The 14481-nt window shown below is 33.0% G+C and overlaps 1 protein-coding gene across 1 annotated transcript in view; it reads left to right on the top strand.

Annotated features, from left to right (window-relative positions):
* The window catches only part of Megf9 (multiple EGF like domains 9), a 101980-nt gene that overhangs the window by 51257 nt on the left and 36242 nt on the right, over positions 1–14481 (top strand). The window contains exon 2 of the mRNA XM_027945276.2: positions 5526–5727. Coding sequence (XP_027801077.2) covers positions 5526–5727 — 202 coding nt within the window. The remainder of the gene's footprint in view (positions 1–5525; positions 5728–14481) is intronic.

The raw sequence follows: 14481 nt of genomic DNA, 5'->3' as shown, positions 1-14481 counted from the left end.
CCTTTTATAATTTTTTTTTCTTTTTGTATTTTCTGTGGTGCTGACAATTGAACCCAGGGCCTTGTGTATGCTAGACAAATAGTATCACTGAGCTATACTCCAGTTCTTATTATTATTTTAATTATTAAAGTGTATTTTAGAATACTTTGCTTATAGTTCATAAAAATAATGTTTTAGAAATATTTTTCAGATAAGTTTAAATTTATTAATTGAATTTTTAAATGTTTTTAAATTTTTAGTTACAAGGGAAGTACTGAATCTTAATGCATTTTGAATATATTTGTTCTAGTTTTTGCTTATTTGATATTGAATAAAAGATTATATCAATACAGTATATTTTATATGTCTTCTGAATAAAGGAAGAGTGAAAAGTTTAGGAGAAGCTTAGAACAGTTTTTTTTGGCATTCTTTTTTAAATTTTTTTTAGTTGTAGTTGGACACAATACCTTTTATTTTATTTATTTATTTTTATGTGGTACTGAGGATTGAACCCAGTGTCTCGCACGTGCTAGGCAAGCACTGCACCGCTCAGCCACAACCCCAGCCCCTGGTATTCTTCATATATAATAGTATTTGAAATATTGAAAAGCATGAGTAAAATTATTATTAAATGAATATGGAATTGTAAATTGTGTTTTGCAAGGGTATTTAGTAGAATTTCAGGATGTACTCATGAACTAGATTCCTCTGTATTAGTTAAAGTTCAATTATTTATCCAATATCTGTTTAAATGCAATACTTGTTTATAATCACTTTTAGCTTAGCAACATACTGTTATCAATTTAACATTTCTTTGTTTTAAGAGGTTTGCATCATGAATTGACTGAAGAAACAAGTTTTTCATACATCTTCAAATTTTTTATTTATTGCTTTTATAGTTCCTTTTTTTTTTGGGGGGGGGGGGGGGCTACTAAGGATTGAATCCAGAAGAGTTTTACCACTGATCTACATCCTTAGCCCTTTTTATTTTTTTATTTTAAGACAGGGTCTCCCTAAGTTGCTTAGGTAGGGCCTTGCTAAGTTGCTGAAGCTGGACTCAAACTTGTGATCCTCCTGCCTCAGCCTCCTGAGCCACTGGAATTAGAGGAACATGTCACTGTCACTGGCTATAGTTCTTTTTTAACCTATAAAGAGCTAGCTATCACACTATTGTATTAAATTGCTTGTGCCTCCAGACATCATAGTTAACTACAACAGAAGCACAGAGAGTGGGGACATATTCACTAGGACATATTATCACAACTAATATTTTTTTTTTTAAGGAGAGAGAGAGAGAGAATATTTTTTAATATTTTTTATTTTTTAGTTTTCGGCGGACACACATCTTTGTTTGTATGTGGTGCTGAGGATTGAGCCCGGGCCGCACGCATGCCAGGCGAGCTCGCTACCGCTTGAGCCACATCCCCAGCCTAATTAATATTTTTTTTAAAACTCCCAGCATTAGTGCAAAATAGCTGCAGATAACAGATTTGCTTATCAAGACAGGTGTTTGTGTACAAAGGTTCTTGTGGTTCTTACAAGCAAAATTTTTCTCTTGGTTGGTCCTTACTAAGGAGTGTTTGAAAAAGTGCACCATTTGATTTGTATGCAGTGATTTCTTTGGATATTTTTACATCAAAATTATTTCATAAGTTGAAGTTCTCTGGGGAACTATTCTTTCTCTGGGCCTTTATATGTGTTTTCTTCTCTCTCTCTCTCTCTCTCTCTCTCTCTCCCTTCCTCCTGCTCTCTTTTATTTCCAGTTCTGGGGATCAAACCCAGGGCCTGGCACATACTAGGTAAACACTCTACCACTGAACCACACCCCTAACTCCCGGGCCTTTGAATTTCTCTTTTCAAATGCTTAAAGCAGCTTGGCACCAGATTTTATTCTCTTATTCTTCTTCAGGGTTCAAATCACTATGTTTCATTGTTCTCCAGAAACTGCAAACAACAAAAAGAAAAAAAATTGCCAAAGATTATATTCTCTCTGTGAACATTTACATTGCTTTAATTATTTCTGAATAATTATTTCTGAATATACTTTTCCCAAGAAGTATAGGGCATTGGAAGGTAACCTGCTACTTGGCAATTTTTATTCCATATTTTTACATAGGCAACCGAATGAACTTTTTGGCATTTAATTGATACTATTTGTGTTTAGCTTTTGGTGTCCTCTTCATATTGTTTCATTCTCATTAACATTCACACTAATGACCTACCATTAATCATGTCAGAGACTCCTTTGAGTTCTGGTGTCTGAGATTCCTCCTCATTAAAAGTCAGCATTTCCTGTTGTCTTTGCTATAAGTCCTTCCCATTGCTTCTACCATTGAAATTTCCTTTTCTCTTTTTCATATTGCTGGCATTCTACTAAGGGATTGAATTATTTCTGCATTATCTCCTATCTGGTTCCCCACAAATGTCCAGAACCATGAAGGATCTGAGATTTTAGTTTTCATTTCACTTAGGTCATTTCATTTGAGGTTAATCAAGGAACTTCAGATTCTGAGCTACAAATGAAAAGATGTACACGCTCTCTGACACTTGGTGTGCTTTGTTCTTGCTTCCTTTTCTTTGCTTATTTTGGGGAAAAGTATTAACACGATAGCACATCTTTGTCTTGATGTCAGCCTCCTTCCCACAACCAGGGTGGTCTCTCTTGCTAAAATATTTGCCATTCACCTTACTATGGGTAGGATGATTAGTACCATGGCATATAATTAATGAATATTTGTTTTTCATCCTCTCTGAAACCACATCCTAAATTCTTCTGTTTTATCACTGTGTTTGTAGGCACACATATTAGTGATGCATGGAACCTAGTATTACAGGCTATCCTCTTATTTTTTATCTGGATGGCTCACAACTTGGATTTCTGTATAACAAGGCACTAATTCCATTTTCTAGACATTGTCCAAAGATGCCATGGTAATAAATCCATTCCTAGGCTCTCAGATCTTGTCTATAGGGTATAACAAAGCTGTGGCCTATGAATCTAACAAATGAATTACATTTATGTTATTTTTTCTAGTATCACTTCCAACTTTTCCCCAGCTGTTATGTTAATTATTTGCAGTACTTCCAAAACCCACTTTTGGGGATGAGTGTTATAGGTAGTATTATTAGGCCCTGTTTGTTGATGAGAAAATGAAAGCACACAGAGGTTAACTAATTGGCCTAAGGTTATAAATTTAGTGAGAGAGTATCATGGTAAACCTTAGCTGTCTGCCTCTGTGGTCTGCATTCAGAACTGTTTTGCTTTATTGTCTCTTCACATTCTCAGGAGAGTTCCAGGTAGTAGGTGTTAGTAGGGGCAATAGAGTTAGAAGTTATGGTGGACTAAGTTTCTTGAAATAGGAGGAAGGTTTGAATATGTGAAGAACAGAAAACATTTCAAGTGCACAGAATGAGGAAAAGTTAAGAGACGGAACTAACAAGAGTATGTTCAGGAGGTAATGAAGAAATTGAATTTACTCAGTAAAAAAAATAGCCAATGAACTTGGTTAGTACTGAAGGTTTATCCATTAAATCTTTACTGAAAAAAAATACTGTGTTTTTAATCTCTGAGTTCTTAGATTAATTGCATTCTTTAAAAAATACTGCTAATTATATCTGATTCATTGAGAATACTGATTGAGTATTCAGATGGAAATACTTTTAATATTAAAAGTAGAATAAATTTACTGTCTTTATTATGAAACTTCTTATCTTTTTATTTTTCTTTAGCTAGTTCTTTCTGTACCAGCATAATTTGGTTAGTTTAACCTGTGATGAAATTTGTCCAGCAGGAAGAGTTGGATATATGTTGAATTTCTGCCAAATTCCAGAAGAAAAATGTTATTTTAAGCATTCTGTCTATTTTTGGTGAAGCAAAGGTCTTACCATGAAGTTGTTGTTGGCAGCTTTAAAAGCTACTGAACATGCCTTTCTTATATACAAAACCCACCACACACACATGCCTATAAAGTAAAAGTATGTAACTCTTTCAAAGAAATACCATGCTTATGTAGGTTAGTTAAAATAAGATTTTTTTTTTCTCTTTAGTGCTAGGGCTTGAACCCATGGCCTAGCACATGTGAGACAAGTGCTCTACCACTGAACCACATCACCAGTCCCAAAACAAAGAACATTGATTGTGGTGGCAAGCCGATTCCTTTCCTATACTTGGGGCTAAAAAAATCTGAACTTTCCTTTGGAATTTTTAATCCACTATCCATGCTTGGGATATGCATAAAATAAACAAATCATCCACTATGTGCATAAATTAAAAGAAGTGTGAAGAGCCTGTTTATTAACTGACACCAACGGTTAGGAACTGAAGATGCATAGGAGGTACAGAGTTGGCCAAGTGGGAATTTCTTCGTGGAATCCTTTGTTTTGTCTTGCATGGATATGATATGTGTGATCACACAAAGAATTTTGAAGTTTAATTTCTTTTTTTTTAGATAAAAAGGAACATCCCTTTTTAACTTTTCTCAAGTCGCTGCATTTGCAGTTATTCAGGAACTTTTAAAAAAACAATTAAAAAATAGCATTTAAGGATTGTATTTCCGAAGTAAACTTTTATCAGTATGTTACCAGTTTATATACTGTCTTACCTATTCATGAGTATAATTTGTACCATAGATTTCTCTGACTTCTTTTAGTCTAAGTTCATCTCTATTTTGAACTGAAGCTTTGAAACTTATACCTAGAATATATTCTAAGTTTTGTTTTCTCTGCTACATCTTTTTGGAGGTGCTTACAAAATACTATGTTTATTATATGTCAAACTATGTTAAAAATCATTTCCTTTTAATAAAATGAGTAGATGTAGTAGCAAAAAAAAAAAAAAAAATCCTAACCTTCAAATAAGTCTTTGTATTAGAAGGATAAAACCAAGGGCTTCTAATTATTTTCATCCAAAGAGCTGCTTGAAATATACCTAAAGAAAATATTTGTTTTCTAAATCTTTCAATTTGGGAAAGACACATTATGGTTGGTTTTTACTACTGATCTTGATGAACCTGCAGTCTTTTTATTCTGGATTCATTGTTTATCATTTCCTTACCTTAAATCTTCAATCCTCTATTAGTTTCTTCCTAGGTGGAACATATTAGCTCATGATTACGGCTGTGACAAAATCTTATATGACCTTGTATATGTTATTGGACTCAATCATCAGTATTTTAGAGGTCTTTGCTGTTATGCAGTGGGATTATTTATTATTTCACATTTCATTTCTAGCATGTGCTCTCAGTGCCATGTAGATAAGCCTGCTTTTAGAAGCTTCCAATTCATAAAAGCTAATAACATAAAGAGTACTGGAAGGGAAATTGAGGATGTTAGCTTTATAATTATGAACCATACATAATTTTATGTTCCCTGTTTACTTTTTCCTAATGTAAATTAACAGTATAGAAAGTAAATTAGTACTAGATAAAAATAATTTATCAAGCCTTACAAATTTGTCACAAATATTTATTATGAAAAATAAAATAGAGCTCATTTTATTAAGAGGGTATTGAACTTTGTTTGATATGTCTCTTTCCTTTCCTTTTCAGAGTATGTATGTAACTGCTCTAGGGTTGGAAGCCTGGATGTGACGTACTGCAACCTGACAACAGGGCAGTGTGAGTGTCAGAAAGGTTATCAGGGACTTCACTGTGAAGCCTGCAAGGAGGGCTTTTACCTGAATCACACTTCTGGGCTCTGTCTGCCATGTCACTGTAGTCTACATGGGGCCCTCAGCATCCTCTGCAACAGGTAAGCATAGAGGATGGAGGTAAAGTTCATTCTATTTTAGCAAGGGGAAAAAAGGGTGGTTTAAATAAAGATTCTTTTAAATAAAGGGAAAGAATGATCATAAATTTATAAAATATTTTATATATTTTTATTCCCTCACTTTGTATGTTACATGTAATATCATAACCCTAAAGCTTCTAATTTTCTGATTTAATTCTTCAAAAACATCGGGGACACCAATTTTATTTTGTGATAGTTTCTCTAAATTTCATGGAAAAAAATTAAGGAAGGAATCTGATTTCTGGAAGGGCTAACTTTTAGATATATCCAATGAAAATATTTTGTTTTACTTATTAATGTATGATTGGAGTTTAAGGAAACTTGTTTTTTGGTTTTTTTCTCCTATCAAAATTCTAGGGTTGAACATCTAAGGTTTCTCTTGATTATATCCATTTTTTAAAAAGATAGTGGTAAATAGACTGGTTTCATCCTATTTACCATTACATTTTTGAGGCCAAAACCAGATTAAATAGCCCTGAAAAAGTTTGTGATTTGGAGAGACTTAATCTGGTGAAACCATGCCTTGTTATGTAAAGTTTACCTACTACTACACCAAAATTAATTATTCTTTGGCCTTATATAAGGCACTTAGCTTTATGTGGATCCCAAGTCAAAAAGATGAAAAGAATATTATGTAATAAAAAGTATATAGCTTTAGAATCAGTGTAACCAGGGTATAAATCCAAGACATTGTGTGCTGTGGGCAAGTCATTTCATTTTATTGGATCAGTTTCGTCTCAAGATTGTTGTAAAGGTTAAATGAGTTGATGTAAAATGTTCAGCACACATCACGTAATAAATCCTGGTTTATTTTAATTTCAAAGAATATTTCTGGCTTACACAAGGGAATGTTTTTAAAGAACTTTCATCTTCTTGGCAAAAAAAAAATGCTTTTGTACTTTATCCTTAGCAATAGATATTTTGGACGCTTTATAAATCATGTTATTGCACTGTATTGTATCATGTTGTGCTTTTATTCACATATAGAAATGTCCTTGATTAGGAAGTTTATAACTTCAAATGCAACAATAATCAATGTTTATGATGCTTGGTATTATAACATAGTTATTTGTCTTAGTCTTCACAGCAATTCCTTATATGTAGGTTACTAGGTCACAAAGATAGTAATTGGAAAAAAAAAACAATTCTAAATTAGGTCTTCCATTTCCAAGTCTGGTGTCTTTACTACCACACTGTGTAACATCTTTTTTTAAAAATATTTTAAAGTTGTTGATGGACCTTTATTTTATTTATTTGTATGTGGTACTGAGAATCGAACCCAGTGCCTTATGCATGCTAGGCAAGCGCGCTACCACTGAGCCACAACTCCAGCCCCCTGTGTAACATCTTTAATGAGAAAACTGATAATAACTCTGTTCTTTGAGATTGAGAATATAATAGCTGCTTACTGTTGTTCCCTCTACTTCACCCTCTCCCTTCCCCCCCAAAACCCATGTCCATATAAGTTATATTACAAAGTTTCACATTTCTACTATTTTAAGACAACACATTGATAAGTGTGTTTATTTTAATATCTCATCAAATGTCCACCATATCTTTTAAGATAAGATTCTGCAAACATATTTGCCTCTATATTTTTAGGAAAATAGAAAAGTATTTACTTTAAAGCCAACTGCCTTATTAAAGGAGAAAGAAATAAGGAAAGAGGCAAAAGAGAGTTTTAAAAGCTGGAGAAGAGGAAAAAACAGTCGCAATAATATCTATGTAGTGTATATTACTGTCTTCAAGTTCTTTCACAAATTATTTCTGATTTATATTGTCCCTGATGGTTAATGCTATTAGAAGGTTAATGATAAATCACTATCCTGAAAATAGGTAGTGACCATAAAGTATTAGAAAAATACATAGGACTGGTAACCTAAAAGTTTTGGGCAGGGATCAACAAACCATAGTCCCTGAACCAAATCTAACGCATAACCTGTTTTCATAAATAAAGCTTTAATGCAATATAGCCCCACCCATTTGTTTAGCATTGTTTATGGCTCCTTTTGTGCTATAGTGGCAAAGTTTAATAGTTGCAACAGAGACCATATGGCCTGCAAGTCATATGGTCTTTTAAGAAAAAGTTTGGCAATTGTTGGTTTATAGGTGGCTTATCTCCAGTCAGGGTGGGTATTGTTAGATGACCAAGTAACATTAGGCAAGTCACTTATTTTAAGCATTTATCATTTTATTTTTGAGGTGGAAATCCATGTCCTTCCTCTTGCATACAGTTGTTATGTCTTAAGGATCAAACAATATTCTGTATGTACAAATATTTATAAGCTACAGTTGCTAGACAGATAATAAAAATAATAGGAATAGATAAATAACTAATAATTATTGAGCATGTACTATGTACTAGGGTACTCTGCTAACTTATTAATTTAATCTTCACAGAAACTCTCTTGAGGAGATCGCTACTATTTTCCTACTTGGAATATGAAAATTCTGATGTTTGGTAGGGATTGTTAATTTGCCCTATTTTTACACTAACATAGCCATTCAGTCTAATTGAACAAATGTAATATGAAGACTCCATAGAATGACTTCATAGTTAATTTTTTTCCTATTAGAAAGTCTCTTAGTATTTGACTCCCAAATGTCCCCAAATTACTTAATGTTAAATGTGTTTGGCTGATGTTTAGGGAAGAAAAATTTGTATTTCTGTCCAAAAGTGAATAAGCCATATACTACATCTTTAACAAAATAATGTGTGGGAGTCTGTGTTAAATTCTAGTTATAATTTTAGAATCAGAATCACATTTATATTATTTAAAAGGTTTACCAGATATCAACAAAGATGATTTAATGCCTTATAAGCTGTTGATAACCTTAGAAATGTGTTTTGATCCAGAAGTGATGTTTTCAACATTTTGCTTCTAACCTGGGAGTTTGTTACCCTTTTGGGGTGCTTAACTATATTTTAGTACACTTTTTTTTTTTTTGGTTTGTTGGTTTGGTACTAAGTTTTTTTTTTTTTTATTTTTATTTTTATTTTTATTTTTTATTGTTGGCTGTTCAAAACATTACATAGTTCTTGATATATCATATTTCACAATTTGATTCAAGTGGGTTATGAGCTCCCATTTTTACCCCATATACAGATTGCAGAATCACATCAGTTACACATCCATTGATTTACATATTGCCATACTAGTGTCTGTTGTATTCTGCTGTCTTTCCTATCCTCTACTATCCCCCCTCCCCTCCCCTCCCCTTTACAGGGAAATGGATGGCATTAGAGCAGATTATGCTAAGTGAAGCTAGCCAATCCCTAAAAAACAAATGTCAAATGTCTTCTTTGATATAAGGAGAGTAGCTAAGAACAGAGTAGGGTCGAAGAGCATGAGAAGAAGATTAACATTAAACAGGGATGAGAGGTGGGAGGGAAAGGGAGAGAGAAGGGAAAATGCATGGAAATGGAAGGAGACCCTCAGAGGTATACAAAAGTACATACAAGAGGAAGTGAGGGGAAGGGGAAAAATAATACAAGGGGGACAAACGAATGGTACTAAGTTTTGAACCCCAGGGTCTTGCATGTGCTAAGCATGTGCTTTACCACTGAGCTATAACTCTGGCTTTGGTCATTTTGAATTGTATTTTTTTTTTCATTCAAAATATTGAGAGATAGGTTTTTTGTTAGTATTTCATATAGAACATCTGATTTTCAGTAATGAATGACTAAAGTTAAGAAGGAGGTAGAAAATACCTGTTTTATTATTTACTCTGCATGGGCTATTTTCTATGTGTAACTTCTAGGTTTTGTTATCCTGTAGGTTTCTTTTGACAATGAAGTAACATATGAATTTATATTATCTGCATATGTTGATTTCTCAAACCATTTACAGCTTCTTCTAAGTGAAATCTGGAGAGACCTTGCTTCCCCTGCAGTTATTTTCTCTGTTACTACTTACTTCCGGGCCTGGAGTTGAAATAGATATCTTCTTCATACCTCTTGAGTGTTCTCCCTTTCTCCTCCTAGGAAAAAAACAAACAAACAAACCTGTGAAGCTCATGGCAACAGACTATGCTGTTCCAAACAAATCCTTGTTGCTTTCCGGCATCACCCCTTATTTTATACACATGGCTCACTGTTGTCTCTTTGACAATGTTCCTGTCAGAGTTCTAGATGATTGCCTTATCTTTAGATAATCCTCACAATACTTTGGCCTCTTTCTTCACTTCTCTTCCAGTCACTTTTCCTCTTTTCAATCTTTAATTCTTTTACTTTCCCGATTTCTTATTTGTCTTTGGCTGCAAGGATAGGTATGTACATTTTAGAGAAAAAATAACATTTTTCTATGGTTTAATGCAGAATAATATTTATTTTGGGCGGGACATTCCAGATCTAAACTATAACAGAAAGTGGTGAGGAATTGAATCAGTATCTTAAATGAGCAGGACTAGGTCAACCAGACTTGAGTATAAGAAAGAATTGAGGTATTTGTTTTTTATTAATAAGCTAAAAAAGAAACTATTCATTATAAAAGGAAAGATTTTTCACTTGTTTGCTTCCATTCTCATAAAACCCTATTATACCATGTAAAATTGAATATTCTATATTTTAGAATAATAATAGCTGAAAATTAATTAAATACATATTAGGCAATATTTTAAGCCCTTTTCAGTGATTTATTCATCTAATCTTCATGGCAACAATATAAGATAGGCACTGTTATTGCTGATCTCATTTGTACAGGAAAACAACTGGGAGTTAGGTAATTTGCCTAATTTACCAGGAGATAACAGTAAACAAAAGAGGTAACATTGAAACATTTGCAATATAGATCTAGAATATGTTTTCCTAGCCACTGTGTGGATATAACCTTTCTCAAAATCTCAGGTATTGGGTCAAGAGAGTGATTATTGTAAGAAACTCTGATGCTATGACTTAAACTACTTGTTATTTTCTAGGAATAGCTTCTAGTTGTCCTTGGTAATTAGACCTTAGCCCTCATGTGATGTAACTCATGCTATGTAAATAGCTCTGCTTGATAAGGGCTAATCCCAGTTTTGGATTAATAGAAATTTAGAACATGAGAGGATCATCCCTTTGATGAACAAATGTCATTTGCAATATGTATTATATTGCCTTCTCTTTGTATTAGGCAACATTTTAGAATAAAAACAATATTACAATTGCTTTTGTCAAGAAACGTATAATCGTTGCAAGACTAAAGGACACAAACAACTAGAATACAATATAAAATAGTTGATAAATATATGTTTAATTTGTAAGTAGAGTTGTTTAGAGTAGGAAAAGAATAGGGGTAATTTGAAATTATAAGGAAAGGATTTCTAGAGGAGCACAAAACTGAGGTCTGCCTGATAAGTTATAAATTAGGAAGAAAGAGAGATTAAAAGAACTTATCAGATGGAGTAAAACATAGGAATTCAATTGAGGGCTGAGATTGTAGCTCATTGGTAGAGGGCTTGCCTAGCATGTGTGAGGTTTCAGCACCACATAAAAATAAATAAAATAAAGGTAATTTATCCATCAGAGAGAGAGGGAGAGAGAGAGAGAGAGAGAGAGAGAGAGAGAGAGAGAGAGATAGTTCAATTGAATTTCCCAAGATTATACAATGAGATGAGAAATCTTATCTCACACCTACTCAAATTCTCTTCTGTTTTGACTCCCTGTTCTCATTCCAAAAATAAATAAAAGTAAAAAAGCAGACTCAATTCTGTCCTGGTTCTTTCACACGTTGAGAAACTATGGAACAAACAACTGACTTTTAAAAAATTAATTTCCCTGTCCTTTATGCCATTATATTTCAGCAGGAGTTGCCCTAGTGAGGGTAGATTTTGGCTGCAGGAGCCAGATGTGGGTTGAGCAATGCCTTTGTATGCAGACACAAAGTCCTTTATGTACTGACAGATGGCCACCCCCTCATGTCACCATTGGTGTTCCAACCTGTTTAATTGGAAAGAGTTGGTCTATAATATATGAACTTTTCATTTTTCCTTTGGGAACACATTTCTAATGTTTTCCTGTTTTACATTTTGATATAGATTTAATAAATGAATGGATAGTATTTGATGTCAAAACACAGTATTACTAGTCAAAACCTAAATCTCTTCATGTAGCTCTTAAAAATACTGCCAGGTCTGACTTTATATGTAGACTATTATATACTGATGAGAGAATTTTTTTTAGTATCCCCAATAGGTTAGTAGACAAGATGTATTATTTTAGATTGTGTTAGTAAGATAATAAAGAAGTTTTAAAATGACCTAATATCCTTTCCATAAAATCTATGGTTGCTGCTATACAATATATTTTGAATTATTTACTACTTTGCATTTTTGCTGATGGGAATATGCTACAGGATATAAGGCAAATTTTACTTATGAAGTAAACTAATACCAAAATAAATTTCAAATAAATGCCAAAACACCTCGAAGATACACATTCATTTAGGGCTCTAAAAATCATCTCTTGTGTAATACTTGGGAGTAAACAGCTGTTTATGCAAACTCTTATTTAGAACTTTGTAATTCTGGAAGAGTAAGGCAAAGATTTGATTGCTAGAAACAAATTCAAAAAATCTTATAAGCTAGTATATTCTTATATTATTTTATAGAAAAATAGAAGACATAGCTCTTGTTTTAAAATAACATTTTTCTGTACACCAATTGTTACTCCTGTAATTATACCAGTATCAGATTTTTTTTGTATACTTCAATATTTTTTACCTGAAAATGGAATTTTTTAAGAGGTATCCATCTTGGTCAAAAGTACCTCAATTTATCCTTTATCTTGTTATTATGGTTCATTGTTTCCATAAATAAACAAGTGCTTTATATCTTAGAAGGTATATTAAGTATATCACACCAAGGTTCATTTTAAGATCATGGAAAAAAACAAATTATTCTAAAAGCTGAACATTAATAAATGGTCAGAAAGTGGTTTTTCAGAAAAAGATACTGAGTATGTTGAGATTTTTAAGTGTAAATGATGTATAACTGGTTCAGTCTGGAAAGCTCCAAGTTTTTTTGGTGCACTTTTATCTTAAAACTTCCATTTAATACAGGGCATAATTTGCCTTCCTGGTCTTCTAATTATTAATTAGATATCAACTGTAGTCAAATGAATATAAAAAAAAACCTTTTTCCTCAGCTACTGATGACTTTTGTGAATGTCACATGAGTTGATATTTTTTTTTTAAGATCTGAACAAAAATTTATGAAACAGAGATATTTCTTTTGATCAAACACGTCACTGTCCTTAAGCCTTATTGTAGACTCTTCTACTTGCTTCACCTTGTTAAAACACTTTTAGGTCAATTTGGAATTTTTTAAAAATATTTTTTTACTTGTTGATGGATACAATATCTTTACATTTATTTATTTATTTATTTGGTATCAAGAAATTCATTTATTAAACAATTGAATATTTTCTTGACACCAAATACTATACTATGTGCAGGTAATTTCATAAACTTTATGAGAGATAAAATACAAACAAGACAATGGGTTTCGTTCCATAGGAGCTTCTAGTTTAGTTATATATATAACAATGAGAGAATATTGACAGAGTGGAGGATGGTGAGAATGGTGCCATGACAGCAGTGTTTCTGTACATAATTCTTTAGAAATTTTCCATTTCTTGTATTAATACATTGTACAATCTAAGTTTGTATTTCTCAGTTGAATTTAGGGAAATACTTAGTCTAGGGTTCTTTTCAGGTTCATACCCCTCGCTATGCTTACCATTCTTCCTTTGTTGCAGGCTGCAGGAATTAAATTGCTACCACCCACTGTATCCCATGAGATTTTAATCCCCTATAAGCTGTGCTGCTGAGTGTCCTCATACTCATGTTCTTTCTGGGTTGCTAAAAACAAGTTGAAGGGCCCTTTACTTTTTAAGAGTTTTTAAAATGGTTAATCTTTATAGGGAGGCCTTTGGGCGGTAGCAGATATGTAGAAATTGAAAGTTTATATAAGTGTCAAACTTTTCCACAAACAAAGCTCAAATATAGACATACCTCCAATTTTTTCTTATTAATTTTTCTGATTCTCTTATACCTCAGTAACATAAAGTTCAATACTGTCTTTTAGAGAGAACTCATTTTTCAATAGTTAATTACTAATTGTTTAATAACTCTATGGGTCAGTCCTGTGATGGTAGTCATAAAAGGGACATGATTCTGATTGGTTTATTGATATTGCTGTTTCTCACTGCAATGTGAATTGTGAGTAGAAGTCTAATCCTGAACAACCTGGTGGATAATGCTTGCTCCCTTCTGCAGTGATACTCTTACTGGTCCAGATCCTGGCAGAGTCCGAGTGATTTTTTTTTTTTTTTTTTTTTTTAGGGAGAATGAAACTACTCCCTTAATGCCAAGTTCTTTCAAGAATACTCTAAATTAGGGCTTCTAAGTTGTAGATCTGCATAATCAGCTTCTTCAGTTTATACATGCAACCATATCCAGTGTGCAAGTTAGTCCCAAAAGGTTGAAGACATTTTGCAGAGTCTTTCCACCAACCAACCCTAAGTCCTCCTCTCTTTTCAAGGGTGAGATACTATTCTTTAACCATTTGAAATACAAAGGGTTTTAACTTTATATTTAAGGTTATAAAGTAATTGACTTAGGAGCATCTGCTTCAGTTATTCTCTACTGCCCAAATGGAAGAGCAATTGTAAACTTCTCTTCTAAAGAAGAAAGAAACCACACTTTTAATCTCTAGTTAAACATCTTCCTAATAGGA

This window comes from Marmota flaviventris, chromosome 13, assembly GCF_047511675.1.
Source record: "Marmota flaviventris isolate mMarFla1 chromosome 13, mMarFla1.hap1, whole genome shotgun sequence".
Taxonomy (NCBI): domain Eukaryota; kingdom Metazoa; phylum Chordata; class Mammalia; order Rodentia; family Sciuridae; genus Marmota; species Marmota flaviventris.
This window is presented reverse-complemented; position numbering and strand designations above follow the sequence as displayed.